This window comes from Mugil cephalus, chromosome 8, assembly GCF_022458985.1.
Source record: "Mugil cephalus isolate CIBA_MC_2020 chromosome 8, CIBA_Mcephalus_1.1, whole genome shotgun sequence".
Classification (NCBI taxonomy): Eukaryota; Metazoa; Chordata; class Actinopteri; order Mugiliformes; family Mugilidae; genus Mugil; species Mugil cephalus.
Genome location: NC_061777.1, coordinates 105,001 through 127,107, shown reverse-complemented (window position 1 = coordinate 127,107; position 22,107 = coordinate 105,001). Strand labels below are relative to the sequence as shown.

The window sequence follows — 22,107 nt, the reverse complement described above, 5'->3', positions numbered from 1 at the left end:
GTGTGTGTGAGTGTGTGTGTGTGTGTGTGTGTGTGTGTGTGTGTGTGAGTATGTGAGTGTGTGTGTGTCTGTGTGTGTGTGTGTGTGTATGTGTGTGTGTGTGTGAGTGTGTGTGTGTGTATGTGTGTGAGGTGTGTGTGTGTGTGTGTGTGTGTGTGTGTGTGTGTGTGTGTATGTGTGTGAGTATGTGAGTGTGTGTGTGTGTGTGTGTGTGTGTGTGTGTGTGTGTGAGTGTGTGTGTGTGTGTGAGTCTTTTCCTGTTGACCGATCAACAGGAAAAGACCCGTTTAAATAAATAAATAAATATTTACGGCAGATAATTCACTGGTGAATGTAAAGAATATTTTAATGAACTCATACATTAAATAAACCGGATCCAGAACTCGTTTAATAATTAGTGATTGATAATTAAGGAGGGTTAATGTAATGTGAGCCAGAGATTATTAAATAAATAACTTCCTTCAGCAGAACAGAACTCGACTAATGAAGAAGTGATTAATCATTGCTATGAATGTAAGACTGTATATATTATATCCATAGGAACATATGGACATAATAATAATGATAATATAATGTTCTGTTTCTATTTCTTGCTCATTTGTTCATATGCTGATTCTGGACAGTTTTTCTTTTATGTGCAGCTAAGCTACTGAGACCAAGACATTTCTCTTTTGGATCGTTAAAGTCTAACTAATTAATAACCAATTAATAACTAATGAATTAACAACTTAATAACTATTAATAACTGATTAGCAGGGGATCAGAGAACAAACTTTTAATCACTATGAAACTGAATGAATCATGTGTGTTCTGTGGAGTAAAAGTTTTATTTTTCATGTCATAATCACTTTTTATCTTTTAATTAACAGTTTGAAGACATCTGAAGGTGGAGCTGTGTGAGGCCACGCCCCCATCCTGGCCCTGGCCCTGCCCCCTCAGTCGGAGTCCGTGATGTAGCTGCCACTGCTGTCGTCATGGTTACAGGCTGTGAACTCGGTGCCGATGAACTTTGACCTGACTGCTCGCTTCCTGTTGCCACGGAAACAGGGACACGGTCAGAGTGTTGCCGTGGCGACTGCAGGGAGGAGTTTACCCCCGCATTGCCCCACTCACCTGCGGTACAGGAAGTTGGAGCGACCAATAGAGGAGAGGCGTCCGTCGCTCTGCTCCAGCCACGACGCAGCGCTGCTCAGCTTCTGCTCAGACTCTTGAGCGCCACCATCAGGACGACTGAGCTGCTGCTGGGAGTCCTCCACCTCCCCCGACGCCTCGCTGCTGCCTGTAACCATGGAGACACATGTCACATGACCCATGACGCGGAGACGTGGCTCCATCTGATGCTGACCTTTGGTGGCGCTGTCCGTGGCCTCAGGCTCCTCCTCCTCCTCCTCCTCCTCCTCCTCGCTACTGACGCTCCTCTCACACTGACGGAGAAACCTTTCATTATGACGTCATCATCATCATCAACCTCCATGCTCCTCCCCCTTGCTCCTCCTCCTCACCTGCTGAGAGTTACAGGTGACTCTGTGGAGGCGTGTCCTCAGCTGTAGCTCCTCCCCCTGAGCCCTGAGGAGGCGGAGCTCCAGTCTGTCAGATTGCTCTGTGAGCTGTCTGACCTGCTCCCTATACTGATCCTTCTCCTGCAGGAGTAGCCGCGCCTCCTCCTGGTGCTCCGCCTGCGACGACAAGGCCTGAAACACAACACAGCCTCTACTGACTCCTCCTCCTGCACCTCCTCCTCCTCCTCACCTTGTCTCTCTCCCTGATCACCTCCTCCTCCTAGTCCTTCACCTCCTCCTGCTCCTCCTCACCTTGTCTCTCTCCCTGATCACCTCCTCCAGCTGTCTGAGGGTTTGTTTGTTTCGTTGTCGGTACATCTTTGCGTCTCCCTTCAGCTGAGCACAGCGGAGCTCCAGCTCCTCCTTCTCTTCCAGAATCTGAAAACAAACAACAGACCTGGTCTCAATGAAACCAGACCTGGACCAGGACCTGAACCAGGACCTGGACCAGACCTGAATATCTCCTCACCTTGGTTCTCTGCTCCTCTGCTCTGTGGAGTTCCCTCCTCAGTCTGAACACTGTAGAGAGTAGGTTCATCTGAGGAGGAGGTCGACTCTCCTGCTGCTTCAGCTTCCCCTGGTTCCCCTGGTTCTCTTGGTTCCCCTGGTTCCCCTGGTTCCCCTGGTTCCCCTGGTTCTCTTGGTTCCCCTGGTTCCCCTGGTTCTCCTGGATCCCCTGGTTCTCCTGGTTGTTGGGTTTGGAGGTCTCTTTCTGACTGGTTGGGTTCCAGTCACATGGTCCATGATCGCTGCAGGGTCTCTGAGATAACAGATAGACCAGGGACCACTAAGACCAGTTCCCTAGGGGTCTTCAACCTTTATCATGTTGTATTCAGTGTTAATCTATTCAAATAATAAACAGGTTCACGTTTTTTTTTTTCAAACATGTGAATAGTAGAGGAACCGTGGGACCATAAACAGACCAACATGAACATTAGTGACAGACAGTTCTGACTGAGAGCTAAAACTGAAAGGACCAGACTCCAGCTGATGTTCACTGAGACTCAGGCACGAAAAAATAACAGAACAGATCTCAGGGTTAGTCTGGGTTAGACTGGGTTAGACTACAGGGTTAGTCTGGGTTGGACTAGTGGGTTAGACAGGGTTAGTCTGGGTTAGACTGGGTTAGACTGGGTTAGACAGGGTTAGACAGACCCAGGACTAAGCATCCGTCTGGATGTGGCCCCTGATCCAGAATGAGTGGACCCCCTGGTCTACCTCATGTAGGGGTCTCAGGGTCCGTCGTCTCAGCAGCTGCGTCTGGTTTTCAGCTCTCAGCACCGTGTTCTTCAGACGTTCCACCTGCAAACAGAGGACAGAGGTGTTTAGCTGAGGTCACCAGGGGGATCATGAGGGGGGGTTCTGGGCTGACCTCTATCTGCAGGTCTCTGTTGGCCAGCAGGGCGTTGCTCTTGTCCTGGTTCAGGGTGTTGATGTCGGCCATCAGGCTGTAGTTGTGGTCTCTGAGCTGCTTCACCTCTTCACTCAGATGCTCCCTCTCCTCTCGCATCTTCTGCACGCGCTCAGTGACCTTCCTCAGCTCACGGTCCCTCAGCTGCTGCTGACGAGACCACGCCTCCTGCCAGAGGACGGAGGACGGGGTCATCTACCATACTGCTGTACCAGGGCTAGGGTAGCGACTACGCTAACTTTCACTACTGCTAAACTCTGGGTAACTAGGTGGACTGTTGCCATGCCGACCTGCTCCTTGGCAACGGAGCGTGCTCGCTGGCGTCGTTTCCTCTCATCCTGCAGCGCCCTCTGGAGGCGGCTGACCTCCGACATCAGGAACTGAGTCAGAGCAGATTCTCCCCCAGTATCTGGAGACACATGGAGATCATCAGAGGACAGGGACGGAGACAGAGGACAGGGGGACAGGGACAGAGACGGGGGGCCAGACCTATAAGGATGCTGAACTTCTTGTTGGGCTCCTTCCCAGTGATGCGGCTGTACAGCTGAGGGTAATCCAGCTCCAGACTCTCCAGGAAAGCTGTGTGACCTTTGACCCCCGTCCTCTGCAGGATGTCCAGCAGGGCTCCTACGCAGAGGACAAAGAAGACATTTAACAACAGGGACAGGTTCTGGTTCTGGTTCTGGTTCTGAAACGTACCGACTTTCCTCCTCCTGATGACGAGTGTGGGGTCATTGAAGAGCTGCTCCTCGTCCTCAGCACTGATCACCTGACAACACACAGACCAATCAGGATTCAGAATCTATGACCCAGGGACCAATCAGGATTCAGAATCTATGATCCAGGGACCAATCAGGATTCAGAATGTATGACCCAGGGACCAATCAGGATTCAGAATCTATGACCCAGGGACCAATCAGGATTCAGAATCCATGACCCAGGGACCAGGGATTCAGGATGTTTTTGTTTTGAAGGGGGAATGAAGCCTAGTGTGTTGGTCCTTGTACTGAACTCTAACTGAAGTCAAACATTAACAAGATTAACGGGTAAAAACTACAATTAAAACTTTTGAATATTTTTTTATATATAAATTTCTGCCTCGTGAGGTCTTGTAGATCCATCACTGTAAATAGTTCGAGTAAAGTGTAAAGTGTAAAGTGACTGATAACTAACAGGAACACTGATAACTAACCGATAACTAACAAGAACACTGATAACTAACAGGAACGCTGATAACTAACAGGAACGCTGATAACTAACCGATAACTAACAAGAACACTGATAACTAACAGGAACGCTGATAACTAACAGGAACACTGATAACTAACAGGAACACTGATAACTAACTGATAACTAACAGGAACACTGATAACTAACAGGAACGCTGATAACTAACTGATAACTAACAGGAACACTGATAACTAACAGGAACACTGATAACTAACTGATAACTAACAGTAACGCTGATAACTAACCGATAACGAACAGGAATGCTGATAACTAGCCGATAACTAACAGGAACGCTGATAACTGACTGATAACTAACCGATAACTAACAGGAACGCTGATAACTAACCGATAACGAACAGGAATGCTGATAACTAGCCGATAACTAACAGGAACGCTGATAACTGACTGATAACTAACTGATAACTAACAGGAACACTGATAACTAACAGGAACGCTGATAACTGACTGATAACTAACAGGAACGCTGATAACTAACAGGAACGTTGATAACTAGCCGATAACTAACAGGAACGCTGATAACTAATCGACAACTAACAGGAACGCTGATAACTAACAGGAACGCTGATAACTGACTGATAACTAACAGGAACACTGATAACTAACAGGAACGTTGATAACTAGCCGATAACTAACAGGAACGTTGATAACTGACTGATAACTAACAGGAATGCTGATAACTAACAGGAACGCTGATAACTGACTGATAACTAACAGTAACACTGATAACTAACCGATAACTAACAGTAACGCTGATAACTGACTGATAACTAACCGATAACTAACAGGAACGCTGACAACTGACTGATAACTAACAGGAACGCTGATAACTAACAGGAACGCTGATAACTGACTGATAACTAACAGGAACACTGATACCTAACAGGAACGCTGATAACTAACAGGAACGCTGATAACTGACTGATAACTAACAGGAACACTGATAACTAACAGGAACGTTGATAACTAGCCGATAACTAACAGGAATGCTGATAACTGACTGATAACTAACAGGAATGCTGATAACTAACAGGAACGCTGATAACTGACTGATAACTAACAGTAACACTGATAACTAACCGATAACTAACAGTAACGCTGATAACTGACTGATAACTAACCGATAACTAACAGGAACGCTGACAACTGACTGATAACTAACCGATAACTAACAGGAACGCTGACAACTGACTGATAACTAACAGGAACGCTGATAACTAACAGGAACGCTGACAACTGACTGATAACTAACAAGAACACTGATAACTAACAGGAATGCTGATAACTAACAGGAACACTGATAACTAACTGATAACTAACAGGAACACTGATAACTAACAGGAACGCTGATAACTAACAGGAACGCTGATAACTAACCGATAACTAACAGGAATGCTGATAACTAACCGATAACTAACAGGAACGCTGATAACTAACCGATAACGAACAGGAATGCTGATAACTAGCCGATAACTAACAGGAACGCTGATAACTAACAGGAACGCTGATAACTAACCGATAACTAACAAGAACACTGATAACTAACAGGAACGCTGATAACTAACTGATAACTAACAGGAACACTGATAACTAACAGGAACGCTGATAATTAACAGGAATGCTGATAACTAACTGATAATTAACAGGAACGCTGATAACTAACTGATAATTAACAGGAACGCTGTGTGTCCTGGTCCTGGTCCTACTCCTAGTTTTAGTCCTTGTCCTGGTCCTGGTCCTACTCCTAGTTCTAGTCCTGGTCCTGGTCCTGGTCCTGGTCCTACTCCTAGTTCTAGTCTTGGTCCTTGTCCTGGTCCTGGTCCTGGTCCTACTCCTAGTTCTAGTCCTGGTCCTGGTCCTGGTCCTGGTACCTGGCACTGACGGAGGTAGGGGGTGATCCTGGAGGGGTCGATGGTTTTGATGAGTAACATCCTGAAGTCGTCCAGCTGCAGCCAGACCAGGTCATCCTCACTCAGTCCGTCCATCACAGTGTCTCTCCTCTGTCCTCTCTCTGTCTCTCCTCTGTCCTCTCTCTGTCTCTCCTCTGTCCTCTCTCTGCCTCTCCCCTGTCCTCTCTGTCTCTCCTCTGTTCTCTCTCTGCCTCTCCCCTCTCTCTCTCCCCTCTGTCCTCTCTGTCTCTCCTGTCCTCTCTCTGTCTGTCCTCTGTTTCTCTCCGTCTCTCCTCTGTCCTCTCTCCGTCTCTCCTCTGTCTCTGGTGTCCACCGCGTTGAAAGAGGAAGAAGTGAACTTTAGAGAACTAACAACATGCGGAAAACAGAAAGGAGAAGTCACGTCCACGCCCCGTCCTCCACAGGGGGACAAGTTTACAAAATGGACTTTTCCTCTTGTTCCTCATCACCTCCCTGAGCCAGGTAACCTACTGCCCCCTACTGGTCAGGGGTGGAACTCCATGACACTCAGAGACAGAGAAGAGGACACCGCTCTAAAAGACACTGTCCACTGTCCCATCTGGACTAATGTGCCCCCCCCACACACACACACACACACTCCCCAGTGTCCCCAGAGACAAAGAGACTGGACTTATTTTAACGTCTTTATTAGAAAACAACTGAAACGTTTTAGTGCAATGAATCACCCTGAGGTTCCTGAACGCAACACGAAGCTCAGTCCAAACAGACCTGGTGGGTCCAGGGACCATCAACTAAACCAGGTCCGGTTCTGGTCTTGTCTGGTCCGTGGACGTCCTGATGATCCCTGAGAAGAGAGCGGCTGAATCTCTGGAGGAGTCACAGAGCAGAGACGACGTCTGAGGAGAGACCAGAGATTAACATCATTAATTATTCATTCATTCATCAATTCATTAATCAATTAATTATAATTTTATTATTAATTCATTATTATTTATTATGTCGTATGGGATCAGAGGAAGAACTGGACTAGGACCGGTCACCCCACCTCCCTGTGTTGCCAGATCTCAGGGAGACACTTCTGAAAGTAGTTTTGGGGGTGGTGTGGAAAGCATGGTCCGGGTCAGCACCAGGACCAGGTGGAACACCCCAAAGGTCACCTGGAAAAGGGGGACCTGCCAGTTCTGCATCATGTCACTGCTCAGTGGGGACTGGGATTTACATCAGGGACTCCCTACTACACCAAAAAGAACCTGGTACCTCCAAGGACCTGGCTTGTTTTCCGGGTCAGAGCCAGAAGCTCAACAACCAACATGGAGGACTTGACGGGGACCAGACAGTCCTGGGGCCAAGTACCAGGCCCAGGTCCCACCCACGTTCACACTACTGCTGGACTCCATTGATCTGGAGTTGTTCCAGTTTATCTGGACCAGACCAAGGAGGACAAGAAAGACACAAATCAAGGCTAGTGTCGCAGTCCAAAAACGATTTTGGTCTGTATCACCGTCCAGGTTCTCAGCTCTGGCCACTGTTGACTGGAACCAGTCTGGAACCAGTCTGGAACCAGTCTGGCTGGAGCTAAGTCAGGCCCTGGCTCTGAACCAGTCCTGGTGGAAAAGGGGAAGGAGAGAACAGGAGTGATCTAGTGGTGCTGTGGTTCATTCCTGCAGTAGAAGACCTGATCCTGGACTACTTCAGGCTGAGTAGGGTCACTCAGAGGGACAGACTGGGGGTGTCAGGGTCCTCTGCTCTGGCATTAACATGAAAATCAGTTGAACCAGAGGTCCCAGTCCAAGTCTGTATCTGCCAACCCCCCACCCACCAAGTTGGTGTCTGGAGGCAGATGGATCCTGGTGGAGCTGGATGAGTCCGGGGACGTCTGAGGACATCAGTCAAACCAAACCAAGTGGGAGACTGGAGGGGGGGGATGAAGGAGGTCCAACAAGTCTGGCCTTCGCGAAAATGGGATTCTGCCCAGAGGCAACTAGTCCACTATCTGAGATCTGGAGGGTCTTGGGAGGTGGTTCTCCCCCTAAGGAATAACCAGCAAGTTCACCCCCTCTGAAACCCCTCGAGAATGAGGTCCAGGGAGGTCCCACAACTCCAGGACTCATCAGACCCCAAAGATTCTGGAGTGGAGTCACTGGTCACCATAGAGACCAGAGGAAGGACTGTTTTCATGTGTTCATACTGAACCTCTGACCCCTGGTGAGTTCTGATTGGCTCCTACTCACCTTCCCTCTTCTTCTCTGTCTGGCTCTCTCTTTGATTTTCTTCACCTCCTCCTCCTCCTGCTCCTCCTGCTCCTCCTCCTCCTGCTCCTTCTGATTGGCCGTGCAAGCTGCTATCTTCCCTGTGATTGGCTGGATGGTGGCCAGGAGGGCGGGGACAGTGAAACAGGACAGGAAGCGAGCCTTCAGTAGCTGGTAGGCGGGATTGCCGGAGAAACGCTCGGCCACCAGATGGCGTACCGCCGCCACCATCACCTTCTCCTCCTCCTCCTCCTCCTCCTCCTCCTCATTATTCTCCCCCTCCTCCTCCTCCTGCTGCTGTGCGGGGTCAGTACTGGCAGAGGGAGCTGCAGGAACACAAAACAAACACAACTGCCTGTAATCACCTGCAGAGAGGAGTCAGCGTTCAGGGATAGGTGGGTCAGGGTTCAGGGGAGTTACCTGGTGGGTCCATGGCCGGTTGGGGGTCTGAGGTGGAGTCTGGCAGGTCTGGTGGCCTCTGACTGGAGGTGGTCTTGGTGTGGTCCGGTCTGGTTTTGGGTAGGGGGACGTGTCGGGGTCGGGGTTCTGACCCCTGGATCAGGAGCTGCAGAGATGACTTGGTCAGAGCCTTTTTGGCCCGGAGCAGCAAACTGAGCGCGCACAGACTGCTGACGAAGGGCGGCAGGTAGGGCAGAGCCACGCCCCCTCCAGGCAGAGCCACGCCCCCTCCAGGCAGGGTCACGCCTCCTCGTCCATTCAGCCAATCACACACCTCCTCCTCGGGCTCCAGAAACATGAGGGAGGGGTCAAACGGCACCGCCTCCATTCTGGGAGGAGGAGGTGGTGAAAGGGTTGGTGGGGGGCAGGGTGCAGGAACGCCCACCCTCTTCAGAGGGGTTGGGACAGGGGGCGGTGGGAGGGTGGAGGTTGGGATCAGGACTTGGGAGAGGGAAGGGGCCACCTGGGGGACTTGGGAAGGGGAGGGGGCCACCTGGCGGACTTGGGAGGGGGCGCGGAGAACTTGGAAAGGAGGGGGGGGCACCAGGACGACTTGGGAGGGGGCGCAGAGGGCTCGGGAAGGGGCGGAGGCCACTTGGAGGACTTGGGAGGGGGCGTGGAGGGGTTGATAGGGGGTGCGGAGGACTTGGGAGGGGGCGGGGGCCACCTGTAGGACTTTGGAGGGGGCGTGGAGGGGTTGAGAAGGGGAGGGGAGAACTTGGGAGGGGGCATCCGCCACCTGGACCAATGTGGACGGAGTCATGAGCCACATGGACTGAGCAGGAAGTAGATTCAAGACCGGACCTGCAGAACCAGAACTACGCTTCACCTGAGGACCTGGAGATGTCCTCTTCCTCCTGGAGACAGACTGGAGACACAAAGACACAGGAGACACGATGAGGAGGTGACACAAAGACAAAGGGGACAGAAGAGGAGGAGCTGAGGAGGAGAGTCCAGTGCTCCTGGTCCTGGTCTCACCTTGGCCTCCTGGACTTCCTGCAGAGCTCGGGCTTTCTGACTCGGTTTCCGGACCCTCTTTGGTTCCTGTGTCTCACCTGGACGTGTCCTGCCCTCTGACTGGTTGTCCTGACTGCTCAACACACTCAGCTCCTCCCCCCTGCCCCTCCCCCTCTTCTTCCCCTGTCCTTTGGGGACAGGGCTTGGATGGCTGGGGGTGGAGTCTGAAGAGGAGGCAGCAGCTTGTCGATTGGTCAGGGCGGGGATGGGAGGGGCTAAAACTGAGCCAGAAGGCGTATTCAGGGAGGGGGGAGGAGCCTGCACAGGGAGAGGGGGCGTGGTAAGGGGAGGAGTCTGCAACATGGGAATGGGCGTGGTCAGGGATGGGGGAGGGGCTAGTTGCTGGACAGGAAGAGGAAGGATGAGGACATTCCGAGGGTCTTCAGCCTGAAAGACACAAACCAAGAGAGACATTCAGAGGACGTCTGGTCCAACACCGATGAGGACGGGAGGAGACGGGAGGAGAAGGTTTTTTTTTTTCTTTTTGTAAACTCCAAGAATTCACCAATAAACTTTTCTCTTAGGTTAAAGCTGCTATGGACGATTATTTTGATCATAAACTCGATTATTTTTGTGAATCGTCATCGTTAGCTTTAAGCTAACCTTAACATTTACAGCTATAAGTGAGTAGCTGATTAACGTTGATGAACTCACTGAACTGAGTTTCTCTGTGATTTAGTGCTTAGAACAGATAAAGTCATTATAGTAGGTGACTTTAACATCCATGTTGATGTTGGCTGTGACAGTCTTAGTTCTTCATTTATGTCATTATTAGACTCAATTGGCTTTTCTCAGAATGTAAATGGTTCAACTCACTATTTCAATCACACCTTAGATCTTGTACTAACTTATGGCCTAGAAACTGAAGGTTTAACCGTATATTCTCACAACCCTCTATTGTCCCATCATTCTCTTTAACATTTGAATTTACTATAAGTAATTACACAGAAATTGTAAAGACATTTCGTTACGGTCGACACTTATCTGATGATGCTGTGACTAGATATAAGGAATTAATACCTTCAGTATTTACCTCAGTGCCTTATGTTAGTGATGTGGATGTCAGCAACCACAATCTAACTCCATCACAAATAGATTATTTTGTTGACAGCACGACAGCATCGCTTAGTACAACTTTAAATCTAGTTGCTCCTCTTAAAAAGAAGGTGGTAAATGGAAGGAGGGAAGCTCCATGGTATAATTCACAGTGGAACAGTTCAAAGCTGGAAAGAATTTGGCATTCCACTAGTTCTGAAGAAGCTCACATAGCCTGGAAAGATAGTTTAACAACTTATAAAAAAACTCTCCATAAGATTAGAACAGCGTATTATTCTTCATTAACAGAAGAAAACAAGAACAACCCCAGATTTCTTTTCAGCTGTAGCCAGGCTGACAAAGAGTCACAGCTCTGTTGAGCATCTATTCCTTCAGACCTCAGCAGTAATGACTTCATGAGCTTCTTCTCTGATAAAATTGTTGCATTAGAGATAAAATTCATAGCACCTTTCCATCTGTCAAAGATGTAAGTACAGTGGCATTAGAAACCTCTGTAGGACCGAGTCAGTATTTGGATTCTTTCTCCCTAATTGTTCTTCCTGAGCTCACTTCAGTTATTACAGCATCTAAACCATCAACTTGTCTTCTAGACTCCATCACGACTAAGCTGCTCCAGGAGGTTTATCCGTTAATTAATACCTCCATATTAAATCAGATTAACTTATCTTTATTAACAGGATATGTGCCCCAGTCTTTTAAAACTGCTGTAATTAAACATTACTTAAAAAACCCACTCTTGACCCAGATGTTTTAGCAACTATAGGCCAATTTCCAACCTTCTTTTATCTCTAAAGTTTTGGAAAGGGTTGTTGTCAATCAGTTGGTTGATCATTTAAACAGGAATGGTCTGTTTGAAGAGTTTCAGTCAGGTTTTAGAGCTCATCATAGCACAGAAACAGCTCTGGTTAAAGTTACCAATGATCTCCTCATGCTTCAGACGATGGACTTGTCTCTATACTTGTCCTGCTAGATCTCAGTGCTGCATTTGACACTATTGATCACAATATTCTACTACAGAGACTTGAAAGTGTGATCAAGATTACAGGAACTGCACTAGACTGGTTTGAATCATATCTGTCAGACAGATTCCAGTTTGTCCATATAAACAACAACTCTTCTATATATACCAAAGTAAGCTATGGAGTTCCTCAGGGTTCTGTGCTAGGATCAATATTATTCACATTATACATGCTTCCCTTAGGCAATATTATTAGAAAGCACGGCATAAACTTCCATTGCTACGCAGATGATATCCAGCTATATTTATCCATGAAACCAGATGAAACTAATCAGCTGATTAAACTCCAAGCGCCTTAAAGACATAAAGGCCTTGATGACCTGTAATTTTCTACTTTTAAACTCAGACAAAACTGAAGTTATCGTATTTGGCTCTAAACATGTCAGAGATTCATTATCTAATCACCTGCTTTTGTTGGATGGCGTTACCTTGGCCTCCAGTACTACTGTGAAAAACCTTGGTGTTATATTTGACCAGGATATGTCCTTTAATTCTCACATAAAGCAGGTGACCAGGACTGCTTTCTTCCACCTTCGTAATATCATCAACATTAGGAACATCCTTTCTCAGAGTGATGCGGAAAAACTAGTTCATGCATTTGTGTCTTCCAGGCTGGATTATTTCTCCATTATATCTGAAAGACCTCATAGAACCATACTGTCCCAACAGATCACTACCATCTCTAAGTGCAGGTCTGCTTGTGGTTCCTAGAGGTTCTAAAAGTAGAATGGGAGGTAGAACCTTCAGCTATCAGGCTCCTCTTCTGTGGAACCAGCTCCCAGTTTGGGTTCTGGAGGCAGACACAGTCTCTACGTTTAAGGTCAGGACTAAGACTTTCCTTTTAGACAAAGCTTATAGTTAGAGCCTTAGTGATGCTGCTATAGGCCGAGGCTGCAGGGGGACGATGCACTGAGGACATGTCCTCTCCTCTCTCTTCTCTGGCTCCTGTCCTCTAATATCTTATCATTTATTTTCTCTCTCTTATAATTTACTAACCACTGTGTCTCCTCTATTTACATTATAATAGAGACGAGGAGGAGGAGGAGGAGGAGGAGGAGATGGTTACCTTGGCAACTTCGTTAGGGGAGGCGATCCGTCTGGGTCCAGCAGCACGGGGACCGGTCCGGCTCTGGAAAGGGTGGGGGGGTAGAGTGAGGTTCTGGGAGACGTTCTGGAGGATGGAGACCACAGAGACGGGGAGAGGGGGAGGAGGAGGAGGAGGAGGTCTGGGGGGAGCTGAGGAGGTCATAGGCCCGGCCTGGTTCTGGTTCTGGTTCTGGGGCTTCATGAGCTTTCTCTGCTGGAGAATTCCTGCCACCGTCTTGGGGTTCTTCACCTTGAGCGGCGCTGGGTCGGGGGGCGGAGTCAGTAGGACCGTGCCCCTCTTCCTCCTCTCTATGACCTCCTTACAGCCGGTGGCGTCCACGCTCATGACCCGGAGGAGGAGGAGGAAGAGCGGCGTGGAGGTCAGGCCGCTCCTCTCCGCCCGCTCCCGTACGCGGTCCACCACCCGTACTCGGCTCTTCACCGGGATCAGAAGGTTCCCGATCCAGGGCGTCACCGCGGCCTGCAGCATGTAGTCCAGACCGGCGTCCGTCAGCTGGACCCGGCGGCGCCCCCCCGGGGCCTGGACCTGGTTGCTGGCCTGGTTGGCCTGGCGGGTCAGGTGGGCTCGGAGCTGGTCCGGTGACACCATCATCATGGCTCCACTACCGTGACGCTCCTCCCACTTCAGGACCCGAGGAGCTGGTCCCACCACCACCGAGCGGCCGAACGGCCCCGCGATGGTGGACCGGACAGAGGAGGAGGAGGAGGAGGAGGAGGACGAGGAGCAGGAGGAGGAGGGTAACGCCACAGGACAGAAGCTCAAGAAGGAGAAACTTTGAACTCTGTCCACAGGAACCCACTCCTTCATCGGAGGGACGACATACTCCTGCTCCTCCTCAGTCCTCCCCGAATCCACCAGCTGCTTCTTCTTCTTCTTCTTCTCGTCATCGCTGTCCATGTACTCCACCTCCTCCTCCTCCTCCTCCTCCTCCATCAATGTCTTCAGTCTTCCTCTCTTCCCCGATGACGTCTCCTTTGTTTGTTGTCCTCTCTTTGCTTTCTGCTGTAGGACGAGAATAAAAGAGAGGACATGGATCAGGGCACAGAGGACAGGGGACAGGGGACAAGGGACAGGGGACAAGGGACAGGGGACAGGGGACAAGGTACGGGGGACAGGAGACAGGGGACAAGGGACGGGGGCAAGGGGACAGGGGACAAGGGGCGGGGGCAAGGGGACAGGGGACAGTACCTGAGGACGTCTGATCAGTCTCCTCCACTCCCTCAGACACTGAGCATCGGTCCTGTGAGGAATCTCAGCAGCGATTTTAGCCCAGCGCCCTGAGACAAAGACAGAAGACCAGGAGTCAGAGGACCAGGGGTCCTAGTGCTAATGGTGCTGATGCTAACAGTAGTATTAGCTTAGCATCCTTAGCTGTATTGCTAGTATTTGTAACACACCGACTCCATGTTTGTCCACCAGCTGCTGCAGCAGGTCCTTCTCCTGCTGGTCAAACAGTCCTCTCTTCATCCCCTCCTTCAGACAGTCATGATACCTGGGGACAAACAGACCCTGAGACATGTAGACTGAGACACTGAGACACACTCCGGCCTCCTGTCTCACCTGTCTCTGCAGGCACTGTCAGTCCGTCCAGGAACCTCCAACCGGATCTTCCACCAGTTCTTCTCCCCGAACCGAGACACAGCAGAGAGCAGCAGCTGGTAGAGACAAAGACAGGTAGAGACAGAGACAGGTAGGGACAGACAGGTAGGGACAGACAGGTAGGGACAGAGACAGGTAGGGAGAGAGACAGGTAGGGACAGACAGGTAGGGACAGAGACAGGTAGGGAGAGAGACAGGTAGGGACAGACAGGTAGGGACAGAGACAGGTAGGGAGAGAGACAGGTAGGGACAGACAGGTAGGGACAGAGACAGGTAGGGACAGACAGGTAGGGACAGAGACAGGTAGTCCATTAGTAACAATAATGCCCGCCCCCAACACACCTGGTCCTCCTCTCTTTAGCCCCGCCCCTATTCACCTGGTCCTCCTCTCTTTAGCCCCGCCCCTATTCACCTGGTCCTCCCCTCTTTAGCCCCGCCCCATATTCACCTGGTCCTCCCCTCTTTAGCCCCGCCCCCTATTCACCTGGTCCTCCCCTCTTTAGCCCCGCCCCATATTCACCTGGTCCTCCCCTCTTTAGCCCCGCCCCCTATTCACCTGGTCCTCCTCTCTTGAGCCCCGCCCCCAACACACCTGGTCCTCCTCTTTGGTCCAAGGTCCTCTCTTGAGGCTTGGGTCCAAAACCTGGTTCCACCTGTAGATCAGCTGAGCCGGGTCACGACCCTCCATGAAGTAACTCACTGAGAGAGACGGGTCCATTAATGAACACCAATTAAGACTAATTAACAATACTTATTAAATACTTAATCAATACTACCACTACTACTAATAACAATAATATTAATATTAATAAAAATCAACAATAATCAACAATAATAATAATAATAATAATAATAATAACAATCATCTCACTCTGTGTGTACGGGATGAAGTTTCCGATCCTCATCTTGTCGACCAGCTCTCTGAGCAAAGCGTCTTCAGTCGGAGTCCAACTACCACGTTTCAACGAGACGGAGACAAACCTCTGGAACATCTGGAGACACATGAAGGCTGTCCGTCCAGTCTGAGAGACAGAGAGACAGGTCAGAGAGAGACAGACAGGTAAGAGACAGGTGGACAGGCGGAGACATTAACCTCCAGCTCCTCAGAGATCTGGACCCAGTGTCTGTCTCCATGTCTCCTGCTGACGTCCTTCAGATGTTGAACCTCCTCTTTACTCCAACGAGTTTTGTTGATGGACGGATGAAGGAAGTTCTGCCAGAAACAGCGGATGTCCTCAGCGTCCCTCGTCCCTTCAAACTGAGAGGACAGACAAAGACTGATCATCTGATTGACTGACTGATGAACTGACTGACTGGTTTCAGACTCACGTCGATGTTGGAGATCTTCTGCCAGTCGTGTTCTTCAAATCGATCACCGATCAGCTCCTCCTCCTTCTTCCCTCTGACCAATCAGAAGACACTGATGAGTAACTCATTAATGAACTCGTTAATGGTCGTTTGATGAATTCGTTAGTCCTTCCTACCTGATCAGGTCAATCTCTTTCTCCAAACTGTCTATCTGCTCTCTGAGCTGCTGCTTGTCTCTGTCCTCTGCTGAGGACATCTTCTGGCTCAGGTAGTCCACCCTAAGAGACGGACGAGTCCCATCAATTCATCTTAACGAGTCCCATCAATTCATCTTAACGAGTCCCATCAGTTCATCTTCATATGAATCAACAATGAAAAGCGAGACGGTACCTGGACAGTTTGGGCTGGATGAGTCTCTTCAGACTGTCTGTGGACACTGAGTGGATCAGGAGAGTCTTCTGCCAGCTCTCCCCTGGAGACAACATGAGACGACATTAGATGAGACGTAATGAGATGAGGGACAGAGACGAGATGGAGACGAGATGGAAACCGTTGTGTTTTTCTTCCTACATCGTTTCATCTTCAGCTTCCTGTCGTCCAGACATCCCACCGTCCTGCTGGCCTTCTCCTTGGCCTCCTGATTGGCCGGAGGACCCTGGACACACACAGAGAAAGCAGCTCATTGGTCGGCCTGAAGCCCAGTGAGGACAGGTCCGTCTGTCTCACCAGTCCTGTCAGCTTGTCCTTGAAGTACGGTTTGAGGAAGCGTCCCAGGTACATGTTGACAGGCTGCTGGTAGGACGAGTGGGGGGGGTCCCGGGACGTCTCTCTGACCGGTCCACACATCTGAGACACCAGCTCCTTCTGTGGGACACACAGGTATAAACAGACAGGTATAGACAGACAGGTGGACAGACAGTCTGTCCTGTATGTCTCTACTGACCTGCTGTCTCTGGTTGAGTGTCAGTAGTTTCTCCAGCTGGTCCAGCGTCTCCTGAACAACCTGCTGGTAAACCAGGTTCATCTGGAGACATGAGTCCACAGACATCGACAGACCGAGATCACTCTGAACCAGAGGCAAGAAAACATCAGAGTAACAATCAGAGGTACAATCAGAGGTACAGACAGAGTAACAATCAGAGGTACAGACAGAGTAACAATCAGAGGTACAGACAGAGGTACAGACAGAGTAACAATCAGAGTTACAGACAGAGGTACAGACAGAGGTACAGACAGAGTAACAATCAGAGGTACAATCAGAGGTACAATCAGAGGTACAGACAGAGGTACAGACAGAGTAACAATCAGAGGTACAATCAGAGGTACAGACAGAGGTACAGACAGAGGTACAGACAGAGTAACAATCAGAGGTACAGACAGAGTAACAATCAGAGGTACAGACAGAGTAACAATCAGAGGTACAGACAGAGTTACAGACAGAGGTACAGACAGAGGTACAGAGTTACAGACAGAGTTACAGACATAGTTACAGACAGAGGTACAGACAGAGGTACAGACAGAGTAACAATCAGAGGTACAGACAGAGTTACAGACAGAGGTACAGACAGAGGTACAGATTTACTGATTTACAGATATAGTTATAGACGGAGTTATATATAGAGTTACAGACATAGTTATAGACATAGTTATAGACTATAACAGAGTTACTGACCTCATCACTGCTGCTGTCCTCATCTGTCAAACAGAAACATATAATTTATTTCAGCCTCCTTAGAACCACATACAGACACAGAGACAGAGACAGACAGGTAGAGACAGACAGGTAGAGACAGAGACAGACAGACAGAGACAGACAGGTAGAGACAGACAGACAGAGACAGACAGGTAAAGATAGAGAGACAGACAGAGACAGACCCGGACACCTTGGATCAGGGTCAGGTAGTTATTTGATAATAAATGAGTTCACTTGTCCACCATGAGACAAAGAAAAGGACTCATCTGTCAATCATTCACTGAAGACAATGGGACAGACGGGTACCTGAGACACTGAGGGGACTGTGTGGTCCGAGGACGTCCTCCAGGTTCTGGATCTCTTTCTGGATCTTTTGTCTCTGGACCAACAGACCTGCTGCAGACTGGACACACCGAAGCGTTACTATGGCTGAGAGGACATGTCTCACCTGGGACTGTCTCATCTGACTCACCTCGTCCTCCATGCGATCCACGTCCTCACTGTCTGACCCATCATCTGGACAAAGAGACACAATGTCACTGAGAGACAGGGGGACAGACAGGGAGACAAACAGAGGGACAGTCAGGAGGACAGACGGGGGACAGACGAGGGACAGATGAGGAGACAGTCAGGAGGACAGATGGGAGGACAGTCAGGGAGACAGTCAGGAGGACAGACGGGGGGACAGTCAGGAGGACAGACGGGGGGACACCTGTCTCACTGCTCAGCTGCTCCATCTCAGTGTGACTTGCAGACAGACTCTGCTCCAGCTCGTCCACTTGTCTCTGGATCCTGTCCCTCTTGGCGGACAGAGAGACAGACATGCTGTGGACACAGAGTGAGACATGAGGACACTTAATTCACCATTAAAGTCTTTAAACCTTTATTTAAATGTCCTGACTCACCTCCCCCTCCTCCTCCTTCTTCTTCTATTATTATTATTTCCAATCAACGCAGCCTCGACGTCATCATATTACCCAGCAGCCTTAGCGGCCCTAGACCCGGTCCCACGTTGGTCCGGTGCGGATTCGGTTCTGCTTCTAAAGTCTGAGAAGAACCTGAACCAGAATCAGAACCGTTTCACTTCGTTTTTTTTTTACCAACAAAAAACAAACCGAACCGCGGCCGCCGCTCCGTTGTTTAATCTCGTCCCTCGATCACTTCCGGCTTCCCGGAACCTTTCTCCTCCGTCCGGCTGAAACATGGTTCCGCGCCGGAGCAGCTGCTAGTGATGTTCGATACCAACGATTTCATTTCAGATCCAATACTTCAGACTGGTATCGGCGATACCGAACCAATACCGATATTTTGTGTAAATACACCGTAATGTGTCTGGTAACTTTAAATCATAGCTTCATAAAGAATATTTATTTCTCTTAACCTCGGAAATATGTCGAGGTAGTGGCCTCGTTTACTATATAGACATATAGACTATACATACGTGATGTCACAACTAGATCTGATAATACACATTAAGACACAATCATTCAATTTAACCTGAGGTGTTTCACAAGGTTTGTTGTGTTGCCACAGCTCAATAGTTTAGTTACTTTCCACTGTTCCTACATCACCTCCACTGACTGAAGTATCAAAAGTATCGATATATTGATATGAGAATAGATTCATCTATTAATTTATTTATTCCTTTCACATATTTTATGGTTTATATGATAATATAAATGTGTTTAACCCTCATACCTGAACTTAAAGAAGTTACAATCTTACCATTAATCCTAAAGTCTGGAAAGGGACAAACTTGTTCTGTTCCACTTCTTTTAATCTTTGCTTTCATATTTGGCAAGTTTGTATTTTATTTTAACAATTATTTTTATTTCAAACACATATCCCATATTTTTTTACGCTGTGTAACCATTTAGAAACTAAAGTCTCTTCATAAATCAAACGTTTGATTAATTTGTGATTTCTAACGCTTTAGATGTGGAGATGCCATTTTCAATAATCTAAGGTAGAAGCCTGATGCTAAGCTAGGACTTTGAACCGGGTCGGTTCAGAACCAGAACACACTCAGAATAAAGACAAAGAAACCTCATCAACAAGCTTTATTGAAATATGAGATAGCTGTCAATCATCAGAGGTAGGGTCAGGGGTCAGGGGGCGGGGCCTCTAGTGGCGGCGGTACAGGATGTCCCAGGTGTCCTTCCACCTCAGAGCTCGCAGCTGATTGGCCGACAGCTCCGGGCTGCCATAGGTCAGAGGGCAGAAGGTCCAGTAGGAGAGGAAGATGGACAGGAAAAGGACCGACAGGAGGACGCAGGACACGCACACACACAACACACGCTGGTGTGTCACACTGCTGTATACACACACACACACACACAAACACACACATTTTATAAATGTCTTTAATGAAATGTCCTCACAAAGATATCTATGAATGTGTGTGTGTGTGAGTGTGTGTGTGTGTGTGTGTGTGTGTGTGTGTGTGTGTGAGTGTACCTGAGTAGGTTAGTGTGTGTGTGTGTGTGTGTGTGTGTGAGAGTGTGTACCTGAGTAGGTTAGTGTGTGTGTATGTGTGTGTGTGTGTGAGAGTGTGTACCTGAGTAGGTTAGTGTGTGTGTGTGTGTGTGTGTGTGAGAGTGTGTACCTGAGTAGGTTAGTGTGTGTGTGCTCCAGCAGGGCGGGGCTTAGCAGGTACAGGAAGCAGAGCGCCGGCAGGTAGTGATACAGGAAGAGAGTTTTATCCATGAGGAGGAACGGGAGGACGTTCATTATCCAACCACCCACACACACACACCCCAGACACACAAACCTCTGCCACTCAGCTGCACACACACACACACACACACACACACACACACACACATTAAAACGTTAGAGAAACTTTTCATCCATAGACTCGATCATTTGATAGAATATGTGTTCAGATGTAGTGAGTCCACCACAGAGTCAGTGAAGAGCTGATAAAACAAACACAACCTGTGAACCTGTGGGACCAGAGGCCTGACATATACAAGCTACACAATCCAGATACTAGACAACAATATGTGCAATAAATGATGAAACAAGGCTACACGTGGGTCCCACAGGGTTCTGTGCTGGGTCCACACTGATTTATTATCTCCATTAATAACACACAGTGTCTGTTGCCTAGAGATCTGGGGACAATCGCACAAAACCACACACCTAATGTTCCTGTTACAGACGAGAGCAATAAGGACTCAGAGCTTCTCACTGTGTGTAAAGTTAATAACAATGTGGTTCCAGAGGAAGTTTCAGAGTTTACTCACTTTGTTCTGTCTGAAGTTTAAACTGAGCCCACGGACGATGTTCATTTAAGAAGAGAAGGAAACTAAACTGTGTTGGTTTGTGAATGAAACTTTAACTGAAACTGACAGAAATGAATGAAAGTTCATGTAGTTTATGTACATGTGGACATAACGTTGGTCACTGATGTGTGGACAGAGAGACACCATTTTGTGTGATGCTAAGCTAGCTGTGTGATCCACTGAGTCATACCTTCAGGTAGATCTCTGAAGCCCCGCCTCCTCCTCAGCAGGTAAACAGCCGCCAGTAGCTGATAGGCCAGCAGGCTCAGGCTGGCCACGCCCCATGACACCGGGTTACCAATCAGATGGATCTGAGCCTTAGGCGCACACACACACACACACACACACACACACACACACACACACACACACAGCATGTGAGCTATGCTAACTGTTTGATGCTAAGCTTGTGGTTACACGCTAAGCTGGCGTGTGTGTGTGTGTGTTGGTTTCATGGTGATGAGAACCAAAGGCGTGTGGTTTCATGGTGACCACTTCCTTGCCTGTATTTGTCTACGCTCTTCCTGTCCATGCAACACGTCAGCATCTTCACTGCCTGTACAATACATGACATCTGAAGTTGGCTGATTCGGACTTCTGATTAGCTATACAGGAGCTTCTGATTGGCTGATATCAGAGGAGCTTCTGATTGGCTGATATCAGAGGAGCTTCTGATTGGCTGATATCAGAGGAGCATGTGATTGGCTGATATTACCTGCAGCTCCAGGAATTTGGCCCAGAAGGAGATTTTTCTGTTGATGTCGATGTGAGTCGGAGAATGAAGCTCCGCCTCCCGAGCCTTCTGCCCCTGACCTGCAGGAGACAAGAGGAGGGACAGGCTGATGCTAAGCTAACAGGCTGATGCTAAGCTAACAGGCTGATCCTAAGAAAAAGGGTCGATGTTAGTATAGGAGTTTGATGCCAAGCTAGGGATCTTAGACTAACTGATGCTAAGCTAATGGTTTGATGCTAGTAGTGGGGTTTGATGCTAAGCTAATACTTACTGGTTCCATATCGGTGTTCCTCTACGGTCCATCCCAAACTGCTGCTGGGAGCTTTCAACAGTTTCTCTGCAACGACCTCCAGTTGATGGAAACCCCAGTCAGGAAGAGACACACCACTCAGCTACACACACACACACACACACACACACACACACATTAATACACACAGTAATACACACACACACACGCATTAATACACACACGCATTAATACACACACG

General features: G+C 48.7%; 3 protein-coding genes across 5 annotated transcripts in view; all 3 read right to left on the bottom strand.

Annotated features, from left to right (window-relative positions):
- Window positions 1-795: 795 nt before the first annotated feature.
- Window positions 796-6,336, bottom strand: card9 (caspase recruitment domain family, member 9). Of its 2 annotated transcripts, XM_047591007.1 has the most exons (12): window positions 6,090-6,336; window positions 3,670-3,739; window positions 3,460-3,597; window positions 3,261-3,379; window positions 2,932-3,138; window positions 2,778-2,861; window positions 2,029-2,319; window positions 1,812-1,937; window positions 1,503-1,691; window positions 1,346-1,424; window positions 1,114-1,279; window positions 796-1,029 (listed from the first exon to the last, which is right to left on the bottom strand). In XM_047591007.1, exons 1-12 carry the CDS (start codon window positions 6,201-6,203, stop codon window positions 936-938), a joined length of 1,677 nt encoding a protein of 558 aa, XP_047446963.1. In that variant the 5' UTR covers window positions 6,204-6,336; the 3' UTR covers window positions 796-935. The 2 variants fall into 2 exon arrangements, with proteins under 2 accessions (XP_047446963.1, XP_047446962.1); XM_047591006.1 differs by having other exon boundaries at window positions 1,114-1,424.
- A 423-nt stretch (window positions 6,337-6,759) lies between these two features.
- On the bottom strand, window positions 6,760-18,780 carry snapc4 (small nuclear RNA activating complex, polypeptide 4). Of its 2 annotated transcripts, none has more exons than XM_047592181.1 (22): window positions 18,502-18,780; window positions 18,309-18,421; window positions 18,069-18,112; window positions 17,903-17,999; window positions 17,576-17,598; window positions 16,847-16,969; window positions 16,630-16,767; window positions 16,474-16,558; window positions 16,294-16,375; window positions 16,080-16,181; window positions 15,925-15,997; window positions 15,689-15,853; window positions 15,467-15,617; window positions 15,152-15,294; window positions 14,557-14,651; window positions 14,394-14,488; window positions 14,185-14,273; window positions 12,955-13,998; window positions 9,776-10,201; window positions 8,759-9,665; window positions 8,321-8,664; window positions 6,760-6,985 (listed from the first exon to the last, which is right to left on the bottom strand). In XM_047592181.1, the coding sequence occupies exons 2-22, from the start codon at window positions 18,418-18,420 to the stop codon at window positions 6,881-6,883; spliced, it is 4,443 nt and encodes a 1,480-aa protein (XP_047448137.1). In that variant the 5' UTR covers window position 18,421; window positions 18,502-18,780; the 3' UTR covers window positions 6,760-6,880. The 2 variants fall into 2 exon arrangements, with proteins under 2 accessions (XP_047448137.1, XP_047448138.1); XM_047592182.1 differs by having other exon boundaries at window positions 15,188-15,294; window positions 18,502-18,779.
- An 861-nt stretch (window positions 18,781-19,641) lies between these two features.
- pomt1 (protein-O-mannosyltransferase 1) overlaps window positions 19,642-22,107 on the bottom strand; it is an 11,308-nt gene continuing 8,842 nt past the window's right edge. The window contains 5 exon segments of the mRNA XM_047592191.1: window positions 19,642-19,910; window positions 20,202-20,379; window positions 21,074-21,200; window positions 21,479-21,696; window positions 21,888-22,008. Of these exon segments, the coding sequence (XP_047448147.1) occupies window positions 19,721-19,910; window positions 20,202-20,379; window positions 21,074-21,200; window positions 21,479-21,696; window positions 21,888-22,008 (834 nt within the window). The 3' untranslated portion in view covers window positions 19,642-19,720.